Source organism: Scyliorhinus torazame, chromosome 14 (assembly GCF_047496885.1).
Source record: "Scyliorhinus torazame isolate Kashiwa2021f chromosome 14, sScyTor2.1, whole genome shotgun sequence".
NCBI classification, from domain to species: domain Eukaryota; kingdom Metazoa; phylum Chordata; class Chondrichthyes; order Carcharhiniformes; family Scyliorhinidae; genus Scyliorhinus; species Scyliorhinus torazame.
Window position 1 is genome coordinate 225,629,341 of NC_092720.1, and position 22,851 is coordinate 225,652,191.

The 22,851-nt window shown below is 58.0% G+C and overlaps 1 protein-coding gene across 6 annotated transcripts in view; it reads left to right on the forward strand.

Annotated features, from left to right (window-relative positions):
- Nucleotides 1–930: 930 nt before the first annotated feature.
- Nucleotides 931–22,851, forward strand: part of LOC140390590 (uncharacterized) — a 180,017-nt gene continuing 158,096 nt past the window's right edge. For 5 of the 6 annotated variants that reach the window (XM_072475802.1, XM_072475803.1, XM_072475805.1 and 2 more), the window contains exons 1-3: nucleotides 931–1,057; nucleotides 7,310–7,495; nucleotides 10,938–11,279. In XM_072475802.1, the coding sequence (XP_072331903.1) occupies nucleotides 1,015–1,057; nucleotides 7,310–7,495; nucleotides 10,938–11,279 (571 nt within the window). In that variant the 5' untranslated portion in view covers nucleotides 931–1,014. Of the gene's footprint in view, nucleotides 1,075–7,309; nucleotides 7,496–10,937; nucleotides 11,280–22,851 lie in introns of all 6 variants that reach the window. The other variant, XM_072475806.1, reaches the window with a different exon arrangement.

Below are 22,851 nucleotides of genomic sequence, written 5' to 3' on the forward strand. Positions count from 1 at the left end.
GACAGTGAGGGAGAGGGGACAGTGAGGGAGCGGGGACAGTGAGGGGGCGGGGACAGTGAGGGGGCGGGGTCAGTGTGGGGGCGGGGACAGTGAGGGGGCGGGGTCAGTGTGGGGGCGGGGTCAGTGAGGGGGCGGGGACAGTGAGGGGGCGGGGACAGTGAAGGGGCGGGGTCAGTGAGGGGGCGGGGACAGTGAGGGGGCGGGGCCGCGGGGCGGGGTCAGTGAGGGGGCGGGGATAGTGAGGGGGACAGTGAGGGAGCGGGGTCAGTGAGGGGGACAGTGAGGGGGCGGGGACAGTGAGGGGGAGGGGACAGTGAGGGGGCGGGGTCAGTGAGGGAGCGGGGACAGTGATGGGGCGGGGTCAGTAAGGGGGCGGGGACAGTGAGGGGGCGGGGACAGTGAGGGGGCGGGGCCGCGGGGCGGGGTCAGTGAGGGAGCGGGGACAGTGAGGGGGCGGGGACAGTGAGGGGGCGGGGTCAGTGAGGGGGCGGGGACAGTGAGGGGGCGGGGTCAGTGAGGGGGCGGGGTCAGTGAGGGAGCGGGGACAGTGAGGGGGCGGGGTCAGTGAGGGGCGGGGACAGTGAGGGGGCGGGGTCAGTGAGGGGCGGGGACAGTGAGGGGGCGGGGTCAGTGAGGGGCGGGGACAGTGAGGGGGCGGGGTCAGTGAGGGAGCGGGGTCAGTGAGGGGGCGGGGTCAGTGAGGGAGCGGGGACAGTGAGGGGGCGGGGTCAGTGAGGGGGCGGGGACAGTGAGGGGGCGGGGTCAGTGAGGGGGACAGTGAGGGGGCGGGGTCAGTGAGGGAGCGCGGTCAGTGAGGGGGCGGGGCCAGTGAGGGGGCGGGGTCAGAGAGTGGGCGGGGACAGTGAAGGAGCGGGGTCAGTGAGGGGGCGGGGTCAGTGAGGGGGCGGGACGGGGTCGTGGTCAGTGGGCGGGGCCGGGCCGTTGCCTGGGAGACGGCTGCAGCCGCTCTGCTTCCGGTTGGGCCTGTGGGAGCGGCCCGGCCCTGAGGCAGCAATGTGGCTGAGATTGAGCCTGCTCATCACCTCACTGTGCCAGGGTAAGCACTGTACCAGGGTAAGCACTGTGCCAGGGTAAGCACTGTGTCAGGGTGAGCACTGTGCCAGGGTAAGCAGTGTACCAGGGTAAGCACTGTGCCAGGGTAAGCACTGTGTCAGGGTGAGCACTGTGCCAGGGTGAGCAGTGTACCAGGGTAAGCACTGTACCAGGGTAAGCACTGTACCAGGGTAAGCACTGTGCCAGGGTAAGCACTGTGCCAGGGTAAGCACTGTGCCAGGGTGAGCACTGTGTCAGGGTGAGCACTGTGCCAGGGTGAGCACTGTGCCAGGGTGAGCACTGTGCCAGGGTGAGCACTGTGCCAGGGTGAGCACTGTACCAGGGTGAGCACTGTACCAGGGTGAGCACTGTGCCAGGGTGAGCACTGTGCCAGGGTGAGCACTGTGCCAGGGTGAGCACTGTACCAGGGTGAGCACTGTGCCAGGGTGAGCACTGTGCCAGGGTGAGCACTGTGCCAGGGTGAGCACTGTGCCAGGGTGAGCACTGTGCCAGGGTGAGCACTGTGCCAGGGTGAGCACTGTGCCAGGGTGAGCACTGTGCCAGGGTGAGCACTGTGCCAGGGTAAGCACTGTGCCAGGGTAAGCACTGTACCAGGGTAAGCACTGTACCAGAGGGAGCACTGTGCCAGGGTAAGCACTGTACCAGGGTAAGCACTGTACCAGGGTAAGCACTGTACCAGGTTAAGCACTGTACCAAGGGAGCACTGTACCAGGGTAAGCACTGTACCAGGGTAAGCACTGTACCAGGGTAAGCACTGTGCCAGGGTAAGCACTGTACCAGGGTAAGCACTGTACCAGGGTAAGCACTGTACCAAGGGAGCACTGTACCAGGGTAAGCACTGTACCAGGGTAAGCACTGTGCCAGGGTAAGCACTGTGCCAGGGTAAGCACTGTACCAGGGTAAGCACTGTGCCAGGGTAAGCACTGTACCAGGGTAAGCACTGTGCCAGGGTAAGCACTGTACCAGGGTAAGCACTGTACCAGAGGGAGCACTGTACCAGGGTAAGCACTGTACCAGGGTAAGCACTGTACCAGGGTAAGCACTGTGCCAGGGTAAGCACTGTACCAGGGTAAGCACTGTACCAGGGTAAGCACTGTACCAGGGTAAGCACTGTGCCAGGGTAAGCACTGTGCCAGGGTAAGCACTGTACCAGAGGGAGCACTGTACCAGGGTAAGCACTGTACCAGGGTAAGCACTGTACCAGGGTATGCACTGTGCCAGGGTAAGTACTGTGCCAGGGTAAGCACTGTACCAGGGTAAGCACTGTGCCAGGGTAAGCACTGTACCATGGTAAGCACTGTGCCAGGGTAAGCACTGTACCAGAGGGAGCACTTTGCCAGAGGGAGCACTGTGCCAGAGGGAGCACTGTACCAGGGTAAGCACTGTGCCAGGGTAAGCACTGTGCCAGGGTAAGCACTGTGCCAGGGTAAGCACTGTGCCAGGGTAAGCACTGTACCACTAAGCACTGTGCCAGAGGGAGCACTGTGCCAGGGTAAGCACTGTACCACCGTAAGCACTGTACCAGAGGGAGCTTTGTGCCAGGGTAAGCACTGTACCAGAGGGAGCGCTGTGCGAGGATAAGCACTGTACCAGAGGGGGCACTGTACCAGGGTAAGCACTGTACCAGAGGGGGCACTGTGCCAGGGTAAGCACTGTGCCAGGGTAAGCACTGTGCCAGGGTAAGCACTGTGCCAGGGTAAGCACTGTACCAGAGGGAGCACTGTACCAGGGTAAGCACTGTGCCAGAGGGAGCACTGTGCCAGGGTAAGCACTGTGCCAGGGTAAGCACTGTACCAAGGGAAGCACTGTACCAAGGGAGCACTGTGCCAGGGTACGCACTGTGTCAGGGTAAGCACTGTGCCAGGGTAAGCACTGTGCCAGGGTAAGCACTGTGCCAGGGTAAGCACTGTACCAGGGTAAGCACTGTGCCAGAGGGAGCACTGTGCCAGGGTAAGCACTATACCAGAGGGGGCACTGTACCAGGGTAAGCACTGTACCAGAGGGGGCACTGTACCAGGGTAAGCACTGTGCCAGGGTAAGCACAGTGCCAGACGGAGCACTGTGCCAGGGTAAGCACTGTGCCAGGGTAAGCACTGTGCCAGGGTAAGCACTGTACCAGGGTAAGCACTGTACCAGGGTACGCACTGTACCTGGGTAAGCACTGTGCCCGGGTAAGCACTGTGCCAAGGTAAGCACTGTGCCAGGGTAAGCACTATGCCAGGGTAAGCACTATGCCAGGGTAAGCACTGTGCCAGGGTAAGCATTGTGCCAGGGTAAGCATTGTGCCAGGGTAAGCATTGTGCCAGGGTAAGCACTGTACCATGGGAAGCATTGTGCCAGGATAAGCACTGTACCAGGGTAAGCACTGTGCCAGGGTAAGCACTGTACCAGAGGGAGCACTGTACCAGGGTAAGCACTGTTCCAGAGTGAGCACTGTGCCAGGGTAAGCACTGTGCCAGGGTAAGCACTGTACCAGAGGGAGCACTGTGCCAGGGTAAGCCCTGTGCCAGGGTAAGCACTGTACCAGAGGGAGCACTGTGCCATGGTAAGCACTGTACCAGAAGGAACACTGTGCCATGGTAAGCCCTGTGCCAGGGTAAGCACTGTGCCAGGGTGAGCACTGTGCCAGGGTAAGCACTGTACCAGAGGGAGCACTGTGCCAGGGTAAACACTGTACCAGAGGGAACACTGTGCCATGGTAAGCCCTGTACCAGGGTAAGCACTGTACCAGAGGGAGCACTGTGCCATGGTAAGCACTGTGCCAGAGGGTGCACTGTGCCAAGGTAAGCACTGTGCCAGGGTAAGCACTGTGCCAGGGTAAGCACTGTAATAGAGAGAGCACTGTACCAGGGTAAGCACTGTACCAGGTTAAGCACTGTGCCAGAGTGAGCACTGTGCCAGAGGGTGCACTGTGCCAAGGTAAGCACTGTGCCAGGGTAAGCACTGTACCTGAAGGTGCACTGTGCCAGGGTAAGCACTGTACCAGGGTAACCATTGTACCAGGGATGCACTGTGCCAGGGAAAGCACTGTGCCAGGGTAAGCGCTGTGCCAGGGTAAGCACTGTGCCAGGGTAAGCACTGTACCAGAGGGAGCACTGTGCCAGGATAAGAACTGTACCAGAGTAAGCATTGTACCAGGGTAGGCACTGTGCCAGAGGGAGCCCTGTGCCAGGGTAAGCACCGTGCCAGAGGGAGCACTGTGCGAGGGTAAGCACCATGCCAGAGGGAGCACTGTGCCAGAGGGAGCACTGTGCCAGAGTAGGCACTGTGCCAGATGGAGCACTGTGCCAGAGGGAGTGTCACTTTCAGAGGGAGCACTGTGCCAGGGTAAGCACTGTGCCAGAGGGAGCACCGTGCCTGTGGGAGCACCATGCCAGAGGGAGCACCGTGCCAGGTTGAGCACTGTGCCAGGGTAAGAACTGTGCCAGTGTAAGCACTGTGTCAGGGTAAGCACTGTGTCAGGGTAAGCACTGTGTCAGGGTAAGCACTGTGTCAGGGTAAGCACTGGACCAGGGTAAGCACTGGACCAGAGGGAGCACTGTGCCAGGGAAAGCACAGTGCCAGGGAAAGCACAGTGCCAGGGAAAGCACAGTGCCAGGGAAAGCACAGTGCCAGAGGGAGCACTGTACCAGAGGGAGCACTGTGCCAGGGTAAGCACTGTGCCAGGGTAAGCACTGGACCAGGGGAGCACTGGACCAGGGGAGCACTGGACCAGGGGAGCACTGGACCAGGGTGAGCACTGGGCCAGGGTGAGCACTGGGCCAGGGTAAGCACTGTGCCAGGGTAAGCACTGTGCCAGGGGGAGCACTGTGCCACGGTAAGCACAGTGCTCCAGAAGGAGCACTGCGCCAGAGGGAGCACTGCGCCAGAGGCAGCACTGCGCCAGAGACAGCACTGCGCCAGAGGCAGCACTGCGCTAGAGGGAGCACTGTGTCAGGGTAAGCACTGTGCCAGAGGGAGTGTCACTGCCAGAGGGAGCACTGTGCCAGGGCAAGCACTGTGCCAGGGCAAGCACTGTGCCAGGGCGAGCACTGTGCCAGAGGGAGCAGTGTGCCAGAGGGAGCAGTGTGCCAGAGGGAGCAGTGTGCCAGAGGGAGCAGTGTGCCAGAGGGAGCAGTGTGCCAGAGGGAGCAGTGTGCCAGAGGGAGCAGTGTGCCAGAGGGAGCAGTGTGCCAGAGGGAGCAGTGTGCCAGAGGGAGCAGTGTGCCAGAGGGAGCAGTGTGCCAGAGGGAGCAGTGTGGCAGTGGGAGCAGTGTGGCAGTGGGAGCAGTGTGGCAGTGGGAGCAGTGTGGCAGTGGGAGCAGTGTGGCAGTGGGAGCAGTGTGGCAGTGGGAGCAGTGTGGCAGTGGGAGCAGTGTGCCAGTGGGAGCAGTGTGCCAGTGGGAGCAGTGTGCCAGTGGGAGCAGTGTGCCAGTGGGAGCAGTGGGAGCAGTGTGCCAGTGGGAGCAGTGTGCCAGTGGGAGCAGTGTGCCAGTGGGAGCAGTGTGCCAGTGGGAGCAGTGTGCCAGTGGGAGCAGTGTGCCAGTGGGAGCAGTGTGCCAGTGGGAGCAGTGTGCCAGGGGGAGCAGTGTGCCAGAGGGACCAGTGTGCCAGAGGGAGCAGTGTGCCAGAGGGAGCAGTGTGCCAGAGGGAGCAGTGTGCCAGAGGGAGCAGTGTGCCAGAGGGAGCAGTGTGCCAGAGGGAGCAGTGTGCCAGAGGGAGCAGTGTGCCAGAGGGAGCAGTGTGCCAGAGGGAGCAGTGTGCCAGAGGGAGCAGTGTGCCAGAGGGAGCAGTGTGCCAGAGGGAGCAGTGTGCCAGAGGGAGCAGTGTGCCAGAGGGAGCAGTGTGCCAGAGGGAGCAGTGTGCCAGAGGGAGCAGTGTGCCAGAGGGAGCAGTGTGCCAGTGGGAGCAGTGTGCCAGTGGGAGCAGTGTGCCAGTGGGAGCAGTGTGCCAGTGGGAGCAGTGTGCCAGTGGGAGCAGTGTGCCAGTGGGAGCAGTGTGCCAGAGGGAGCAGTGTGCCAGAGGGAGCAGTGTGCCAGAGGGAGCAGTGTGCCAGAGGGAGCAGTGTGCCAGAGGGAGCAGTGTGCCAGAGGGAGCAGTGTGCCAGAGGGAGCAGTGTGCCAGAGGGAGCAGTGTGCCAGAGGGAGCAGTGTGCCAGAGGGAGCAGTGTGCCAGAGGGAGCAGTGTGCCAGAGGGAGCAGTGTGCCAGAGGGAGCAGTGTGGCAGTGGGAGCAGTGTGCCAGTGGGAGCAGTGTGCCAGTGGGAGCAGTGTGCCAGTGGGAGCAGTGTGCCAGTGGGAGCAGTGGGAGCAGTGTGCCAGTGGGAGCAGTGTGCCAGTGGGAGCAGTGTGCCAGTGGGAGCAGTGTGCCAGTGGGAGCAGTGTGCCAGTGGGAGCAGTGTGCCAGTGGGAGCAGTGTGCCAGTGGGAGCAGTGTGCCAGGGGGAGCAGTGTGCCAGAGGGACCAGTGTGCCAGAGGGAGCAGTGTGCCAGAGGGAGCAGTGTGCCAGAGGGAGCAGTGTGCCAGAGGGAGCAGTGTGCCAGAGGGAGCAGTGTGCCAGAGGGAGCAGTGTGCCAGAGGGAGCAGTGTGCCAGAGGGAGCAGTGTGCCAGAGGGAGCAGTGTGCCAGAGGGAGCAGTGTGCCAGAGGGAGCAGTGTGCCAGAGGGAGCAGTGTGCCAGAGGGAGCAGTGTGCCAGAGGGAGCAGTGTGCCAGAGGGAGCAGTGTGCCAGAGGGAGCAGTGTGCCAGTGGGAGCAGTGTGCCAGTGGGAGCAGTGTGCCAGTGGGAGCAGTGTGCCAGTGGGAGCAGTGTGCCAGTGGGAGCAGTGTGCCAGAGGGAGCAGTGTGCCAGAGGGAGCAGTGTGCCAGAGGGAGCAGTGTGCCAGAGGGAGCAGTGTGCCAGAGGGAGCAGTGTGCCAGAGGGAGCAGTGTGCCAGAGGGAGCAGTGTGCCAGAGGGAGCAGTGTGCCAGAGGGAGCAGTGTGCCAGAGGGAGCAGTGTGCCAGAGGGAGCAGTGTGCCAGAGGGAGCAGTGTGCCAGAGGGAGCAGTGTGCCAGAGGGAGCAGTGTGCCAGCAGTGGCGCGGGGGTGTGTATGGGTGGTGCGGGGTGGGTGTGGGGGGGCGGTGCGGGGTGGCTGTGGGGGGGCGGTGCGGGGTGGGCATTGACGTTGCGGGGGGCGGTGCGGGGTGGGCATGGACGTTGCGGGGGGGGGGCGCGGTGGGTCCCTGGCTGTCGAATGCTGAGCTGATGTTGTGTTGCAGGTTTGATCGGAGCTGCTGTGTTTGTGGAGAATCCTTTGTCGCTTTCCGAGTTCCCAGAAAGTGAAGGTGAAGTAGATGGGATTGTTCGCTGGGAACTCGTCACCCCGGAGATTCCCAAAAGACATCTGGTCTCCGTTAAGCTGCAGAATCTAACTTTGCGGCAACAGGCTGACCCTTCAACTCGAGGTGAGAGTTTGTGAATCTAAAATACGGACTGAAAACTCCACTGCCAAATGCGGAGAGAGCGGCGGGGGGAGCGGCGGAGAGAGCGGCGGGGAGAGCGGCGGAGGGAGCGGCGGAGGGAGCGGCGGAGAGAGCGGCGGAGGGAGCGGCGGAGAGAGCGGCGGAGAGAGCGGCGGAGGGAGCGGCGGAGGGAGCGGCGGAGGGAGCGGCGGAGGGAGCGGCAGAGAGAGCGGCGGGGGAGCGGCGGAGGGGGACAGAGCGGCGGAGGGAGCGGCGGGGAGAGCGGCGGAGGGAGCGGCGGAGGCGGGGGGAGCGGCGGAGGGAGCGGCGGAGGGAGCGGCGGAGGCGGAGGGAGCGGCAGAGGGAGCGGCGGGGAGAGCGGCGGGGGGAGCGGCGGAGGCGGGGAGAGCGGCGGAGACGGGGAGAGCGGCGGAGGCGGAGGGAGCGGCGGAGACGGGGAGAGCGGCGGAGGCGGAGGGAGCGGCGGAGGCGGAGAGAGCGGCGGAGGGAGCGGCGGGGAGAGCGGCGGAGGCGGGGAGAGCGGCAGGGAGAGCGGCGGGAGGCGGAGGGGGAGGCGGGGAGAGCGGCGGAGGCGGGGGGAGCGGCGGAGTTAGCGGCGGAGAGAGCGGCGCGGAGGCGGAGGGAGCGGCGGAGGGAGCAGCAGAGGCGGAGGGAACGGCGGGGAGAGCGGCGGAGGCTGAGAGAGCGGCGGAGAGAGCGGCGCGGAGGCGGAGGGAGCGGCGGAGGGAGCAGCGGAGACGGAGAGAGCGGCGGAGGGAACGGCGGGGAGAGCGGCGGAGGCTGAGAGAGCGGCGGAGAGAGCGGCGCGGAGGCGGGGGGAGCGGCGGAGGCTGAGAGAGCGGCGGAGGCGGGGGGAGCGGCGGAGGCTGAGAGAGCGGCGGAGAGAGCGGCGGAGGAAGCGGCGGAGGGAGCGGCGGAGGGAGCGGCGGAGAGAGCGGCGGGGAGAGATGCGGAGACGGAGAGAGCGGCGGGGGCGGGGAGAGGGGCGGGGGCGGGGAGAGGGGCGGGCCTGGCCAGGCTGATGGCCGGATGGGGTGTCCAGGCCGGTGGTCACTGGCGTTTTCGAAGAATGAGCGGGGATCTCATTGGAATGGACACAATCCTGACAGATTGGATACTGGAATGGGGGCTCCTCTGGCTGGGTTTCCACTGGCTGGGGTGTCCTCTGGGATCTCACACGGGCTGGGGACTCCTCTGGGATCTCACAGGGGCTGGGGGCTCCTCTGGGATCACACAGGGGCTGGGGGCTCCTCTGGGATCACACAGGGGCTGGGGGCTCCTCTGGGATCACACAGGGGCTGGGGGCTCCTCTGGGATCACACAGGGGCTGGGGGCTCCTCTGGGATCACACAGGGCTGGGTAAACCTGTGCAATTCTCCTGCCCAGAGGGTTATGGAGACCGATTGTGAGGCCTGTGTGTCAGGAGCATTTCAGCTCAGGTTACTCGAGGTGAGTTGTATTTTGAGGACAGGTTAGTGAGGTTTGCATCGATTTGGATAAATGTGAGCTGATATATTTTGGCAGATCGAATCAGGCCAGGACCTACTCAGTTAATGGTATGGCGTTGGGGAGAGTTATAGAACAAAGAGATCTAGGAGTACAGGTTCAGAGCTCCTTGAAGGTGGAGTCGCAGGTGGACAGGGTGGTGAAGAAGGCATTCGGCATGCTTGGTTTCATTGGTCAGAACATTGAATACAGGAGTTGGGACGTCTTGTTGAAGTTGTACAAGACATTGGTACGGCCACACTTGGAATACTGTGTGCCGTTCTGGTCACCCTATTATAGAAAGGATATTATTAAACTGGAAAGAGTGCAGAAAAGATTTACTAGGATGTTACCGGGACTTGATGGTTTGAGTTATAAGGAGAGGCTGGATAGACTGGGACTTTTTTCCCTGGAGCGTAGGAGGCTTAGGGGTGATCTTATAGAGGTCTATAAAATAATGAGGGGCATAGATAAGGTAGATAGTCAACATCTTTTCCCAAAGGTAGGGGAGTCTAGAACTAGAGGGCAGAGATACAAAAGAGACCAGAGGGGAAATGTTTTCACACACAGGGTGGTGAATGTCTGGAACGGGCTGCCAGAGGCAGTGGTCGAGGCGGGTACAATTTTGTCCTTTAAAAAGCAGTTAGACAGTTACATGGGCAGGGTGGGTATAGAGGGATATGGGCCTAATGTGGGCAAGTGGGACTAGCTTAATGATAGAAACTGGGCAGCATTGACAAGCCGGGCCGAAGGGCCTGTTTCCCTGCTGTAAACACCTCGGACTCTGTGACTCTCAAGTTTAGATGTTACTAGATTGAAAGGTATCAGATGGTGAGGGGTGTTGACAGGGTGGGTGTGGAGAAGATATTTCCTCTTGTGGGACAATCTAGAACTCGGGGTCAGTGTATAAAGATAAGGGGGTTGTCCATTTAAGACGGAGCTGAGGGGAATTTCTTTGTACAGGACGGTGGGTCTGTGGAACTCTCTTCCTCAAAGAGCAGGGGGTATTCCAGCGTTTTTAAAGCTGAGCTGGATAGATTCTTGATTAACGAGGGGAGTGAAAGGTCATGGGGGGGGGGGGTCGGCAGGAACGTGGGGTTGAGTTAACAATCAGATCAGGCGTGAACCTATTCAATGGGGGAGCACAAGCTCTGAGCAACTGCTCGGCCCAGGACCGCAAGAACCTTCAGAGAGTCGTGAACACCGCCCAGTCCGTCACACGAACCTGCCTCCTATCCATTGACTCCATCTACACCTCCCGCTGCCTGGGGAAAGCGGGCAGCATAATCAAAGACCCCTCCCACCCGGCTTACTCACTCTTCCAACTTCTTCCATCGGGCAGGAGATACAGAAGTCTGAGAACACGCACGAACAGACTCAAAAACAGCTTCATCCCCACTGTTACCAGACTCCTAAATGACCCTCTTATGGACTGACCTCATTAACACTACACCCTGTATGCTCCACCCGATGCCGGTGTTATGTAGTTACATTGTGGACCTTGTGTTGCCCTATTATGTATTTTATTTTATTTTATTTCCATGTACTTAATGATCTGTTGAGCTGCAGAAAAATACTTTTCACTGGACCTCTGTTCACGTGACAATAAACAAATCCAATCCAATCTATTCCCGTCCCCCTCCCCCTCTCCTCTCTCTCTCTCTCTCTCTCTCCAACCATTGCCGTGGCTCCAGGAGACATTGTCACACCAGCCCCACGGTGACTGTCATCCTCGCTGAGGGTGCAAACACTTATTTGTCACCTCCACGTGTGGTAATAACGAATCCAGATCTTTCAATCCCACCATTGGGCAATGGTTGTGGTGATTTGGGAGCTGGTGACCATGTCACCAGCCCCACGCCGGGAAGAAGTGTTTCACTGAGAGCCCGTTGCGTTGAGTTCAGTTGTGTTTATCCCTCCATGAATTGATATTTTGCAGACAGTATGGAAGTCAACAGCATGAACCAACCAATCAGCATGATTCGCCAAACCCACTCCTCCATTCTGCTGGTCGGCTATCAACCCAAGAATCAAGATGTGGTCCGCTGGTATTTCCTCAACTCCAAGACGCGCAAGACCATTCTTCATTTCACCACTTCCGTCATCCACGTCAACCCCTTTTACAGACAGCGAAGCGAGTTTGATGTGGTGACTGGCTCATTGCTCCTGCGCAATTTACAAACTCAGGACAGTGGGATCTTTGAAGTCATTCTAAACCCGATTGAATCTCAGGGCCTTGAGAAGGGAGATCAGATTTCCTACGTGGAACTGGATGTCCAAGGTAACTTAACCACAGCAATGTGCCTCAGTACTAACGTAGAGCCTGCTTACGGCTAGTCAGCGGGCGGGCGTTTCTGGCTGTTTACGCGAGTGGGATCTTACTGTCCTCCTGACGCCCGTCCATGCGAGTTTATCACCGTCGAGCTGTGCGTTCACCCCATTGACAAGAGCGGCAGCAGAAAGCCCTGCCGACAGTCACTTGTAAGCCACGCTCCGACGCGGAGGAGGAAAATCCCGCCCAATATCCCTCCATGGAAGGTTTCCAAAGGAACCCTCCAGATATAACAGGGAATTCTGGATAAACTGAGCATATCTGGCTGGGGAGAGTGAAACTGAGGGAGTGATTCAGTGACCAGGTGGATAGCGGGAAAGGCAAAAATCAAGATTGGCAGCAGGCAACCCTAACCCTAACCCTAACCCTAACCCTAACCCTAACCCTAACCCTAACCCTAACCCTATCCCTAACCCTAACCCTAACCCTAACCCTAACCCTAACCCTAACCCTAACCCTAACCCGGCAGGCTCCCAGTGGCAAATTCCGAATCACACCCAGAAATGGCAAGAATACCATTAACCCTTATTTGCATTCATTTTAATCTCATTATAAATGGCTTGGAAGAAAATGTAGCAGGTCTGATCAGCAAGTTTGCGGATGATACTAAGATTGCAGGAGTTGCGAATAGCGATGCAGATTATCAGAGAATACAGCAGGATAGAGATAGGCTATAAAATTGGGCAGAGAAATGGCAGATGGATGATGTGTTATGTACTCTGGGACAACACAGGCTGCAACTAGATGCAGCTTTAACCAAAAGATACTCCAGACCTTGAAGTTAGTTCAATCTGATTTATTGAACCAGTAGCACAGTTAGCTCAGTTCTCTGTGAGTTCGACTCTCTGCTAACCTAAGTGTGGTTACTCTGTCTGACTGAACCAGACTAGCTCTTAGCCACGTGCTGGAGGGGTGATACTGTACATACACCCTGACCCACTCTGTAGATGTTCATCAGTGGAAAGAGGTGGCGTGTGAGTGCCTCGTGCCTTTTATAGTGAGATACCACCCCTGAGTGTCCTGCCTGCTGATTGGTCCTGTCCTGGTCTCTGTGTTCATTAGCTGCCTGTCTGTGTGATACACGATCAATTACTCAAAGACGAGGGTTGGATGTAATCGAGGCTTCATTCCACTGAGATGTGTGGCCTCCTACAGCACTGATATCAACATCCTATATATACAATATACATATCAGTGGTGACTACCACACTGTGCCTGTCCGTGTATCATTGTTTGCATGTCTGCATATCATGACAACGGAGTTTAACCCGGACAAATGTGAGGTGATGCATTTTGATAGATCCAATTCCGGTGGGAGCTATAAAATAAACGGCAGAACCATCAGGAGCAGAGACACAGAGATCTGGGCGAGCAGGTCCACAGATCCTTAAACGTGGCAGCGCAGGTGGAAGTGGTGGTGAAGAAAGCATACGGCATTCTTGCCTTCATCGGACGGGGTATCGAGTGTAAAAGCTCGAAAATGATGTTACAGTTATATAGAACGTTGGTCAGGCCACATTTGGAATACTGGGTCCAATTCTGGTCACCGCACTACCAGAAGGACGTGGAGTCTTTGGAGAGAGCACAGAAAAGGTTTACCAGGATGTTGCCTGGTATGGAGGGTATTAGCTATGAGGAGGGATTGAATCAACTGGGATTGTTCTCCCTAGAGAGACGGAGGCTGAGGGGGCGACCTGATAGACGTTTATAAAATTATTAGGGGTATAGATAGGGTGAACAGTTGGAGGCTTTTTCCCAGGGCGGGAATGACAATTACAAGGGGGCACAGGTTCAAGGTGAGGGGGGAAAGGTTCAGTGGAGATGTGTGGGGGAAGTGTTTTACACAGAGGGTGGTGGTGGCCTGGAATGCACGGCCAAGTGAGGTGGGTGAGGCAAATACGTTAGCGACCGTTAATACTTAGCTGGTTCGGCACATGAACAGACGGGGTACAGAAGGACACAGGCGGTTGGTCTGGATAGGACACGTGATCGGGGCAGGATTGGAGGGCCGAAGGGCCTGTTCCTGTGCTGGATTGTTCTTCTATTGGCGAGAGTGACATTGAAGGCAGCGGCCTCCCGGGAACCACCTGACTTCTCAGCGAGAAGTCACACCAGCATCGTTCAGAATTTCTCCAGTGGGTAGTGGGGGAGGGGGAGGCGCGGATGGAGACGGCTTCTTGCAGGAGAACGAGTTTCGGGGCGTTGTTGACGGAGCCTCTGCCGTGCTCTCCAGTCAGGTACCCCCCCCCCCCCCCCCAAGCGGGTGGAGGCAGCCCTGAGGGTGTGGGGACAGTGGAGGCAGCCAGAGGGTGTGGGGACAGTGGAGGCAGCCCTGAGGGTGTGGGGACAGTGGAGGCAGCCAGAGGGTGTGGGGACAGTGGAGGCAGCCCTGAGGGTGTGGGGACAGTGGAGGCAGCCCTGAGGGTGTGGGGACAGTGGAGGCAGCCCTGAGGGTGTGGGGACAGTGGAGGCAGTCGGAGGGTGTGGGGACAGTGGAGGCAGCCCTGAGGGTGTGGGGACAGTGGAGGCAGTCGGAGGGTGTGGGGACAGTGGAGGCAGCCAGAGGGTGTGGGGACAGTGGAGGCAGCCCTGAGGGTGTGGGGACAGTGGAGGCAGCCCTGAGGGTGTGGGGACAGTGGAGGCAGCCCTGAGGGTGTGGGGACAGTGGAGGCAGCCCTGAGGGTGTGGGGACAGTGGAGGCAGTCGGAGGGTGTGGGGACAGTGGAGGCAGCCAGAGGGTGTGGGGACAGTGGAGGCAGTTGGAGGGTGTGGGGACAGTGGAGGCAGCCAGAGGGTGTGGGGACAGTAGAGGCAGTCGGAAGGTGTGGGGACAGTGGAGGCAGTCCTGAGGGTGTGGGGACAGTGGAGGCAGCCCTGAGGGTGTGGGGACAGTGGAGGCAGTCGGAGGGTGTGGGGACAGTGGAGGCAGCCAGAGGGTGTGGGGACAGTGGAGGCAGTTGGAGGGTGTGGGGACAGTGGAGGCAGCCAGAGGGTGTGGGGACAGTGGAGGCAGTTGGAGGGTGTGGGGACAGTGGAGGCAGCCCTGAGGGTGTGGGGACAGTGGAGGCAGTCGGAGGGTGTGGGGACAGTGGAGGCAGCCCTGAGGGTGTGGGGACAGTGGAGGCAGCCAGAGGGTGTGGGGACAGTGGAGGCAGCCCTGAGGGTGTGGGGACAGTGGAGGCAGCCAGAGGGTGTGGGGACAGTGGAGGCAGCCCTGAGGGTGTGGGGACAGTGGAGGCAGCCAGAGGGTGTGGGGACAGTGGTGGCAGCCAGAGGGTGTGGGGACAGTGGAGGCAGCCCTGAGGGTGTGGGGACAGTGGAGGCAGCCCTGAGGGTGTGGGGACAGTGGAGGCAGCCAGAGGGTGTGGGGACAGTGGAGGCAGCCAGAGGGTGTGGGGACAGTAGAGGCAGTCGGAAGGTGTGGGGACAGTGGAGGCAGTCCTGAGGGTGTGGGGACAGTGGAGGCAGCCCTGAGGGTGTGGGGACAGTGGAGGCAGCCCTGAGGGTGTGGGGACAGTGGAGGCAGCCAGAGGGTGTGGGGACAGTGGAGGCAGCCAGAGGGTGTGGGGACAGTGGAGGCAGTTGGAGGGTGTGGGGACAGTGGAGGCAGTTGGAGGGTGTGGGGACAGTGGAGGCAGCCCTGAGGGTGTGGGGACATTGGAGGCAGCCAGAGGGTGTGGGGACAGTGGAGGCAGCCCTGAGGGTGTGGGGACAGTGGAGGCAGCCAGAGGGTGTGGGGACAGTGGTGGCAGCCAGAGGGTGTGGGGACAGTGGTGGCAGCCCTGAGGGTGTGGGGACAGTGGAGGCAGCCAGAGGGTGTGGGGACAGTGGAGGCAGCCAGAGGGTGTGGGGACAGTGGAGGCAGCATTGGAGATTGGAGGGACCTCAGTGTGGGCACCAATCTGTGACAACCACAGGTTTGCGCCGGAGCAAGCTGTGTGGGTTTCGAGGACCTGGAGGAGGAATATGGTCTGCCCAGGGGAAGGGTTTTAGGTATTTACAGGTCAACATGTCTGGGCTTGTCCCAATCTGAGGGGGTTCTGGCAGGGGTTTGCAGACGGCATGTCCGACGTATCGGGGGTACGAGGGTTGAAATGGAGCAGGACAGGAGGGAGGGAGGAGGGGGGGGGGCAGGGGGGTGTCGCTTCATGATTATATTGGATAATTTTGCTTCTGCTCTGATTGTTCTGTTTGTTGTTTGATTACACAAATAACTGAATAAAATATCGCGAGCCCATTACCACCAAACACTGCCAGATACAGCCATAAGACCATGAGACATTGGAGCAGAATTAGGCCACTCGGCCCATCGAGTCTGCTCCGCCATTCAATCATGGCTGATATTTTCTCATCCACATTCTGCTGCCTTCTTCCCATAACCCCTGATCCCCTGATTGATCAAGAACCGATCTCTCTCTGTCTTAAAGACACTCTGTGATTTGGCCTCCACAGCCTTCTGCGGCAAAGAGTTCCACAGATTCACCACCCTCTGGCTGAAGAAATTCCTCCTCATCTCTGTTTTAAAGGGTCCTTTAGCCTGAGATTGTGTCCTCTGGTTCTAGTTTTTCCTACAGGTGTGTGGTGGTATGTATTAGGGGTAGTACGGTACCTGTGATGCCGAGAGGCTATTTGGTAGACAGACACTGGGTCCTGATTGGATCTGCCGCCTGCTGGCTCCACCCAGTAAGGCGAAGTATAAGAGCCCGGGTTCTCCCAGCAGCCGCATTCTGTAACTGAACTGCTGGGGAACAAGTCTTGCTTAATAAAGCCTCAATTGACTTCATCACTTCTCGACTCGTGAGTAATTGATTGTGCCACATAATGGAAACATCCTCTCCACGTCCACTCTATCCAGGCCTCGCAGTATCTTGTACATTTCAATAAGATCCCCCCTCATCCTTCTAAACTCCACCGACTCAGAGTCCTCAACTGCTCCTCATACGACAAGTTCTTCATTCCGGGGATCATTCTTGTGAACCTCCTCTGGACCCTTTCCAAGGCCAGCACATCCTTCCTTAGATATGGGACCCAAAACTGCTCACAATACTCCAAATGGGGTCTGACCAGAGCCTTATACAGCCTCAGAAGTACATCCCTGCTCTTGTATTCTCGCCCTCTCGACATGAATGCTAACATTGCATTTGCCTTCCTAACTGCCGACTGAACTTGCACAGTAACCTGAAGAGAATCATGAACAAGGACTCCCAAGTCCTTTTGTGCTTCTGATTTCCGAGGCATTTCCCCATTTAGAATATAGCCTATGCATATTGGGACATTGGAACCGGTTCTGGGGGAGGTGGGACCATTACAAATCGGATAGTCTACACCTGGGCAGGACTGGAACAAATGTCCTAGGGGTGCTTTTGCTAACACTGTAGGGGAGGCTTTAAACTAATGTGGCAGGGGGATGGGAAAGCAACAAAAGCCAGTAAGGTACTAGATAATAAACTCGATGTGACTAAGGGGAAGAGTAGACAGGGAAGAGATGATGAACGCAAAGGGACAGGTGGTCTGAGGTGCATTTGTTTCAATGCGAGAAGTGTAACAGGAAAGGCAGATGAACTTAGGGCTTGGACTAGTACCTGGGAATATGATGTTATTGGTATTACGGAGACTTGGTTGAGGGAAGGGCAAGACTGACAACTAAATATCCCAGGGTATAGGTGCTTTAGGAGGGATAGAGAGGGAGGTAAAAGGGGTGGAGGAGTTGCATTACTGGTCAGAGATGATATCACAGCTGTGATTAAGGAGGGCACGATGGAGGATTCGAGCACTGGGGCAATATGGGTAGAGCTAAGAAATAGGAAGGGTGCACTAACATTGTTGGGACTTTACTACAGGCCTCCCAAAAGCGAGCGTGAAGTAGAGGTACAAATATGTAGACAGATTATAGAAAAATGTAGGAGCAATAGGGTGGTCGTGATGGGAGATTTTAACTTCCCCAACATTGAATGGGACTCATGTAGTGTTGGAGGCGTAGATGGAGCAGAATTTGTAAGGAGCATCCAGGAGAGTATTTTAGAGCAGTATGTAAATAGTCCAACTCGGGAAGGGGCCATACTGGACCTGGTATTGGGGAATGATCCCGGCCAGGTGGTTGAAGTTTCAGTTGGTGATTACTTTGGGAATAGCGATCACAATTCCGTAAGTTTTAGAATACTCATGGACAAAGACGAGAGTGGTCCTAAAGAAAGAGTGCTAAATTGGGGAAAGGCCAAGTATAACAAAATTCGGCAGGAGCTAGGGAATGTGGATTGGGAGCAGCTCTTTAAGGGTAAATCCACATTTGAAATGTGGGAGTCTTTTAAGGAAAGGTTGAATAGAGTGCAGGACAGACATGTCCCTGTGAAAATGAGGGATAGAAATGGCAAGATTAGGGAACCATGGATGACGGGTGGAATTGTGAGACTAGCTAAGATGAAAAAGGAGGCATACATAAAATCTAGGCGACTTAAATCTGACGAAGCTTTGGAGGAATATCAGGAAAGTAGGACAAATCTCAAACGCGCAATAAAGAGGGCTAAAAGGTGTCATGAAATATGTTTGGCTAACAGGGTTAAAGAAAATCCCAAAGCCTTTTATTCGTATATAAGGAGCAAGAGGGTAACTAGAGAAAGGATTGGCCCACTCAAAGACAAAAGAGGAAATTTATGCATGGAGTCAGAGGAAATGGGTGAGATTCTTAATGAGTACTTTGCATCGGTATTCACCAAGGAGAGGGACATGACGGATGTTGAAGCTAAGGATGGATGTTTAAATACTCTAGGTCAAGTCGGCATAAGGAAGGGGGAAGTTTTAGGTATTCTAAAAGGCATTAAGGTGGACAAGTCCCCAGGTCTGGATGGGATCTATCCCCGGTTACTGAGGGAAGCGAGGGACGAAATAGCTGGGGCCTTAACAGATATCTTTGCAGCATCCTTGAGCACGGGTGAGGTCCCGGAGGACTGGAGAATTGCTAATGTTGTCCCTTTGTTTAAGAAGGGTAGCAGGGATAATCCAGGGAATTATAGACCTGTGAGCTTGACGTCAGTGGTAGGCAAACTGTTGGAGAAGATACCGAGGGATAGGATCTATTCACATTTGGAAGAAAATAGACTTATCAGTGATTGGCAGCATGGTTTTGTGCAGGGAAGGTCATGTCTTACAAACTTAATAGAATTCTTTGAGGAAGTGACAACGTTATTTGATGAGGGAAGGGCTGTAGATGTCATATACATGGACCTCAGTAAGGCGTTTGATAAAGTTTCCCATGGCAGGTTGATGGAAAAAGTGAAGTCGTATGGGGTTCAGGGTGTACTAGCTAGATGGATAAAGAACTGGCTGGGCAACAGGAGACAGAGAGTAGTGGTGGAAGGGAGTGTCTCAAAATGGAGAAAGGTGACTAGTGGTGTTCCACAGGGATCTGTGCTCGGACCACTGTTGTTTGTGATATACATAAATGATCTGGACGAAGGTATAGGTGGTCTGATTAGCAAGTTTGCAGATGATACTAAGATTGGTGGAGTTGCAGATAGCGAGGAGGACTGTCAGAGATTACAGCAAAATATAAATAGATTGGAGAGTTGGGCAGAGAAATGGCAGATGGAGTTCAATCCAGGCAAATGCGAGGTGATGTATTTTGGAAGATTTAATTCAAGAGCGGACTATACGGTCAATGGAAGAGACCTGGGGAAAATTGATGTACAGAGAGATCTGGGAGTTCAGGTCCATTGTACCCTGAAGGTGGCAACGCAGGTCGATAGAGTGGTCAAGAAGGCATACGGCATGCTTGCCTTCATCGGAAGGGGCATTGAGTACAAGAGTTGGCAGGTCATGTTACAGTTGTATAGGACTTTGGTTAGGCCACATTTGGAATACTGTGTGCAGTTCTGGTCGCCACATTACCAGAAGAATGTGGATGCTTTAGAGAGGGTGCAGAGGAGGTTCACCAGGATGTTGCCTGGTATGGAGGATGCTAGCTATGAAGAAAGGTTGAGTAGATTAGGATTGTTTTCATTGGAAAGACGGAGGTTGAGGGGGGACCTGATTGAGGTCTACAAAATGATGAGAGGTATGGACAGGGTGGATAGCAACAAGCTTTTTCCAAGAGTGGGGGTGTCAATTACAAGGGGTCACGATTTCAAGGTGAGAGGGGGAAAGTTTAAGGGAGATGTGCGTGGAAGGTTTTTTACGCAGAGGGTGGTGGGTGCCTGAAATGCCACGCCAGCGGAGGTGGTAGAGGCGGGCACGATAGCATCATTTAAGATGCATCTCAACAGATATATGAACGGGTGGGGAACAGAGGGAAGTAGATCCTTGGAAAATAGAAGACAGGTTTAGATAAAGGATCTGGATCAGCGCAGGCTGGGAGGGCCGAAGGGCCTGTTCCTGGGCTGTCATTTTCTTTGTTCTTTGTTCTAAATTCCTCCTTCCAAAGTGCATAACCTCACACTTTCCGGCCGCAGACTGTCTCACCAAACACCCAGACAGACAGAGCCCGGCCGCAGACTGTCTCACCAAACACCCAGACAGACAGAGCCCGGCCGCAGACTGTCTCACCAAACACCCAGACAGACAGAGCCCGGCCGCAGACTGTCTCACCAAACACCCAGACAGACAGAGCCCGGCCGCAGACTGTCTCACCAAACACCCAGACAGACAGACAGAGCCCGGCCGCAGACTGTCTCACCAAACACCCAGACAGACAGAGCCCGGCCGCAGACTGTCTCACCAAACACCCAGACAGACAGACAGAGCCCGGCCGCAGACTGTCTCACCAAACACCCAGACAGACAGAGCCCGGCCGCAGACTGTCTCACCAAACACCCAGACAGACAGAGCCCGGCCGCAGACTGTCTCACCCACACCCAGACAGACAGAGCCCGGCCGCAGACTGTCTCACCCACACCCAGACAGACAGAGCCCGGCCGCAGACTGTCTCACCCACACCCAGACAGACAGAGCCCGGCCGCAGACTGTCTCACCCACACCCAGACAGACAGAGCCCGGCCGCAGACTGTCTCACCCACACCCAGACAGACAGAGCCCGGCCGCAGACTGTCTCACCCACACCCAGACAGACAGAGCCCGGCCGCAGACTGTCTCACCCACACCCAGACAGACAGAGCCCGGCCGCAGACTGTCTCACCCACACCCAGACAGACAGAGCCCGGCCGCAGACTGTCTCACCCACACCCAGACAGACAGAGCCCGGCCGCAGACTGTCTCACCCACACCCAGACAGACAGAGCCCGGCCGCAGACTGTCTCACCCACACCCAGACAGACAGACAGAGCCTGGCCGCAGACTGTCTCACCCACACCCAGACAGACAGAGCCCGGCCGCAGACTGTCTCACCCACACCCAGACAGACAGACAGAGCCCGGCCGCAGACTGTCTCACCCAACACCCAGACAGACAGACAGAGCCCGGCCGCAGACTGTCTCACCCACACCCAGACAGACAGAGCCCGGCCGCAGACTGTCTCACCCACACCCAGACAGACAGAGCCCGGCCGCAGACTGTCTCACCAAACACCCAGACAGACAGAGCCCGGCCGCAGACTGTCTCACCCACACCAGACAGACAGACAGAGCCCGGCCGCAGACTGTCTCACCAAACACCCAGACAGACAGAGCCTGGCCGCAGACTGTCTCACCCACACCCAGACAGACAGAGCCCGGCCGCAGACTGTCTCACCCACACCCAGACAGACAGACAGAGCCCGGCCGCAGACTGTCTCACCCACACCCAGACAGACAGAGCCCGGCCGCAGACTGTCTCACCCACACCCAGACAGACAGAGCCCGGCCGCAGACTGTCTCACCCACACCCAGACAGACAGACAGAGCCCGGCCGCAGACTGTCTCACCCACACCCAGACAGACAGACAGAGCCCGGCCGCAGACTGTCTCACCCACACCCAGACAGACAGAGCCCGGCCGCAGACTGTCTCACCCACACCCAGACAGACAGACAGAGCCCGGCCGCAGACTGTCTCACCCACACCCAGACAGACAGAGCCCGGCCGCAGACTGTCTCACCCACACCCAGACAGACAGAGCCCGGCCGCAGACTGTCTCACCCCACACCCAGACAGACAGACAGAGCCCGGCCGCAGACTGTCTCACCCACACCCCAGACAGACAGAGCCCGGCCGCAGACTGTCTCACCCACACCCAGACAGACAGAGCCCGGCCGCAGACTGTCTCACCCACACCCAGACAGACAGAGCCTGGCCGCAGACTGTCTCACCCACACCCAGACAGACAGAGCCCGGCCGCAGACTGTCTCACCCACACCCAGCGACAGACAGAGCCCGGCCGCAGACTGTCTCACCCACACCCAGACAGACAGAGCCCGGCCGCAGACTGTCTCACCCACACCCAGACAGACAGAGCCCGGCCGCAGACTGTCTCACCCACACCCAGACAGACAGAGCCCGGCCGCAGACTGTCTCACCCACACCCAGACAGACAGAGCCCGGCCGCAGACTGTCTCACCCACACCCAGACAGACAGAGCCCGGCCGCAGACTGTCTCACCCACACCCAGACAGACAGAGCCCGGCCGCAGACTGTCTCACCCACACCCAGACAGACAGAGCCCGGCCGCAGACTGTCTCACCCACACCCAGACAGACAGACAGAGCCCCGGCCGCAGACTGTCTCACCCACACCCAGACAGACAGAGCCCGGCCGCAGACTGTCTCACCCACACCCCAGACAGACAGAGCGGAGGCCCGGCCGCAGACTGTCGTCACCCACACCCAGACAGACAGAGCCCGGCCGGCAGACTGTCTCCAGCCCCCACCACTCTCACCCACACCCAGACAGACAGAGCCCTGGCCGCAGACTGTCTCACCCACACCCAGACAGACAGAGCCCGGCCGCAGACTGTCTCACCAAACACCCAGACAGACAGAGCCCGGCCGCAGACTGTCTCACCCACACCCAGACAGACAGAGCCCGGCCGCAGACTGTCTCACCAAACACCCAGACAGACAGAGCCCGGCCGCAGACTGTCTCACCCACACCCAGACAGACAGAGCCCGGCCGCAGACTGTCCTCACCCACACCCAGACAGACAGAGCCCGGCCGCAGACTGTCTCACCCACACCCAGACAGACAGAGCCCGGCCGCAGACTGTCTCACCCACACCCAGACAGACAGAGCCCGGCCGCAGACTGTCTCACCCACACCCAGACAGACAGAGCCCGGCCGCAGACTGTCTCACCCACACCCAGACAGACAGAGCCCGGCCGCAGACTGTCTCACCCACACCCAGACAGACAGAGCCCGGCCGCAGACTGTCTCACCCCACACCCAGACAGACAGAGCCCGGCCGCAGACTGTCTCACCCACACCCAGACAGACAGAGCCCGGCCGCAGACTGTCTCACCCACACCCAGACAGACAGAGCCCGGCCGCAGACTGTCTCACCCACACCCAGACAGACAGAGCCCGGCCGCAGACTGTCTCACCCACACCCAGACAGACAGAGCCCGGCCGCAGACTGTCTCACCCACACCCAGACAGACAGAC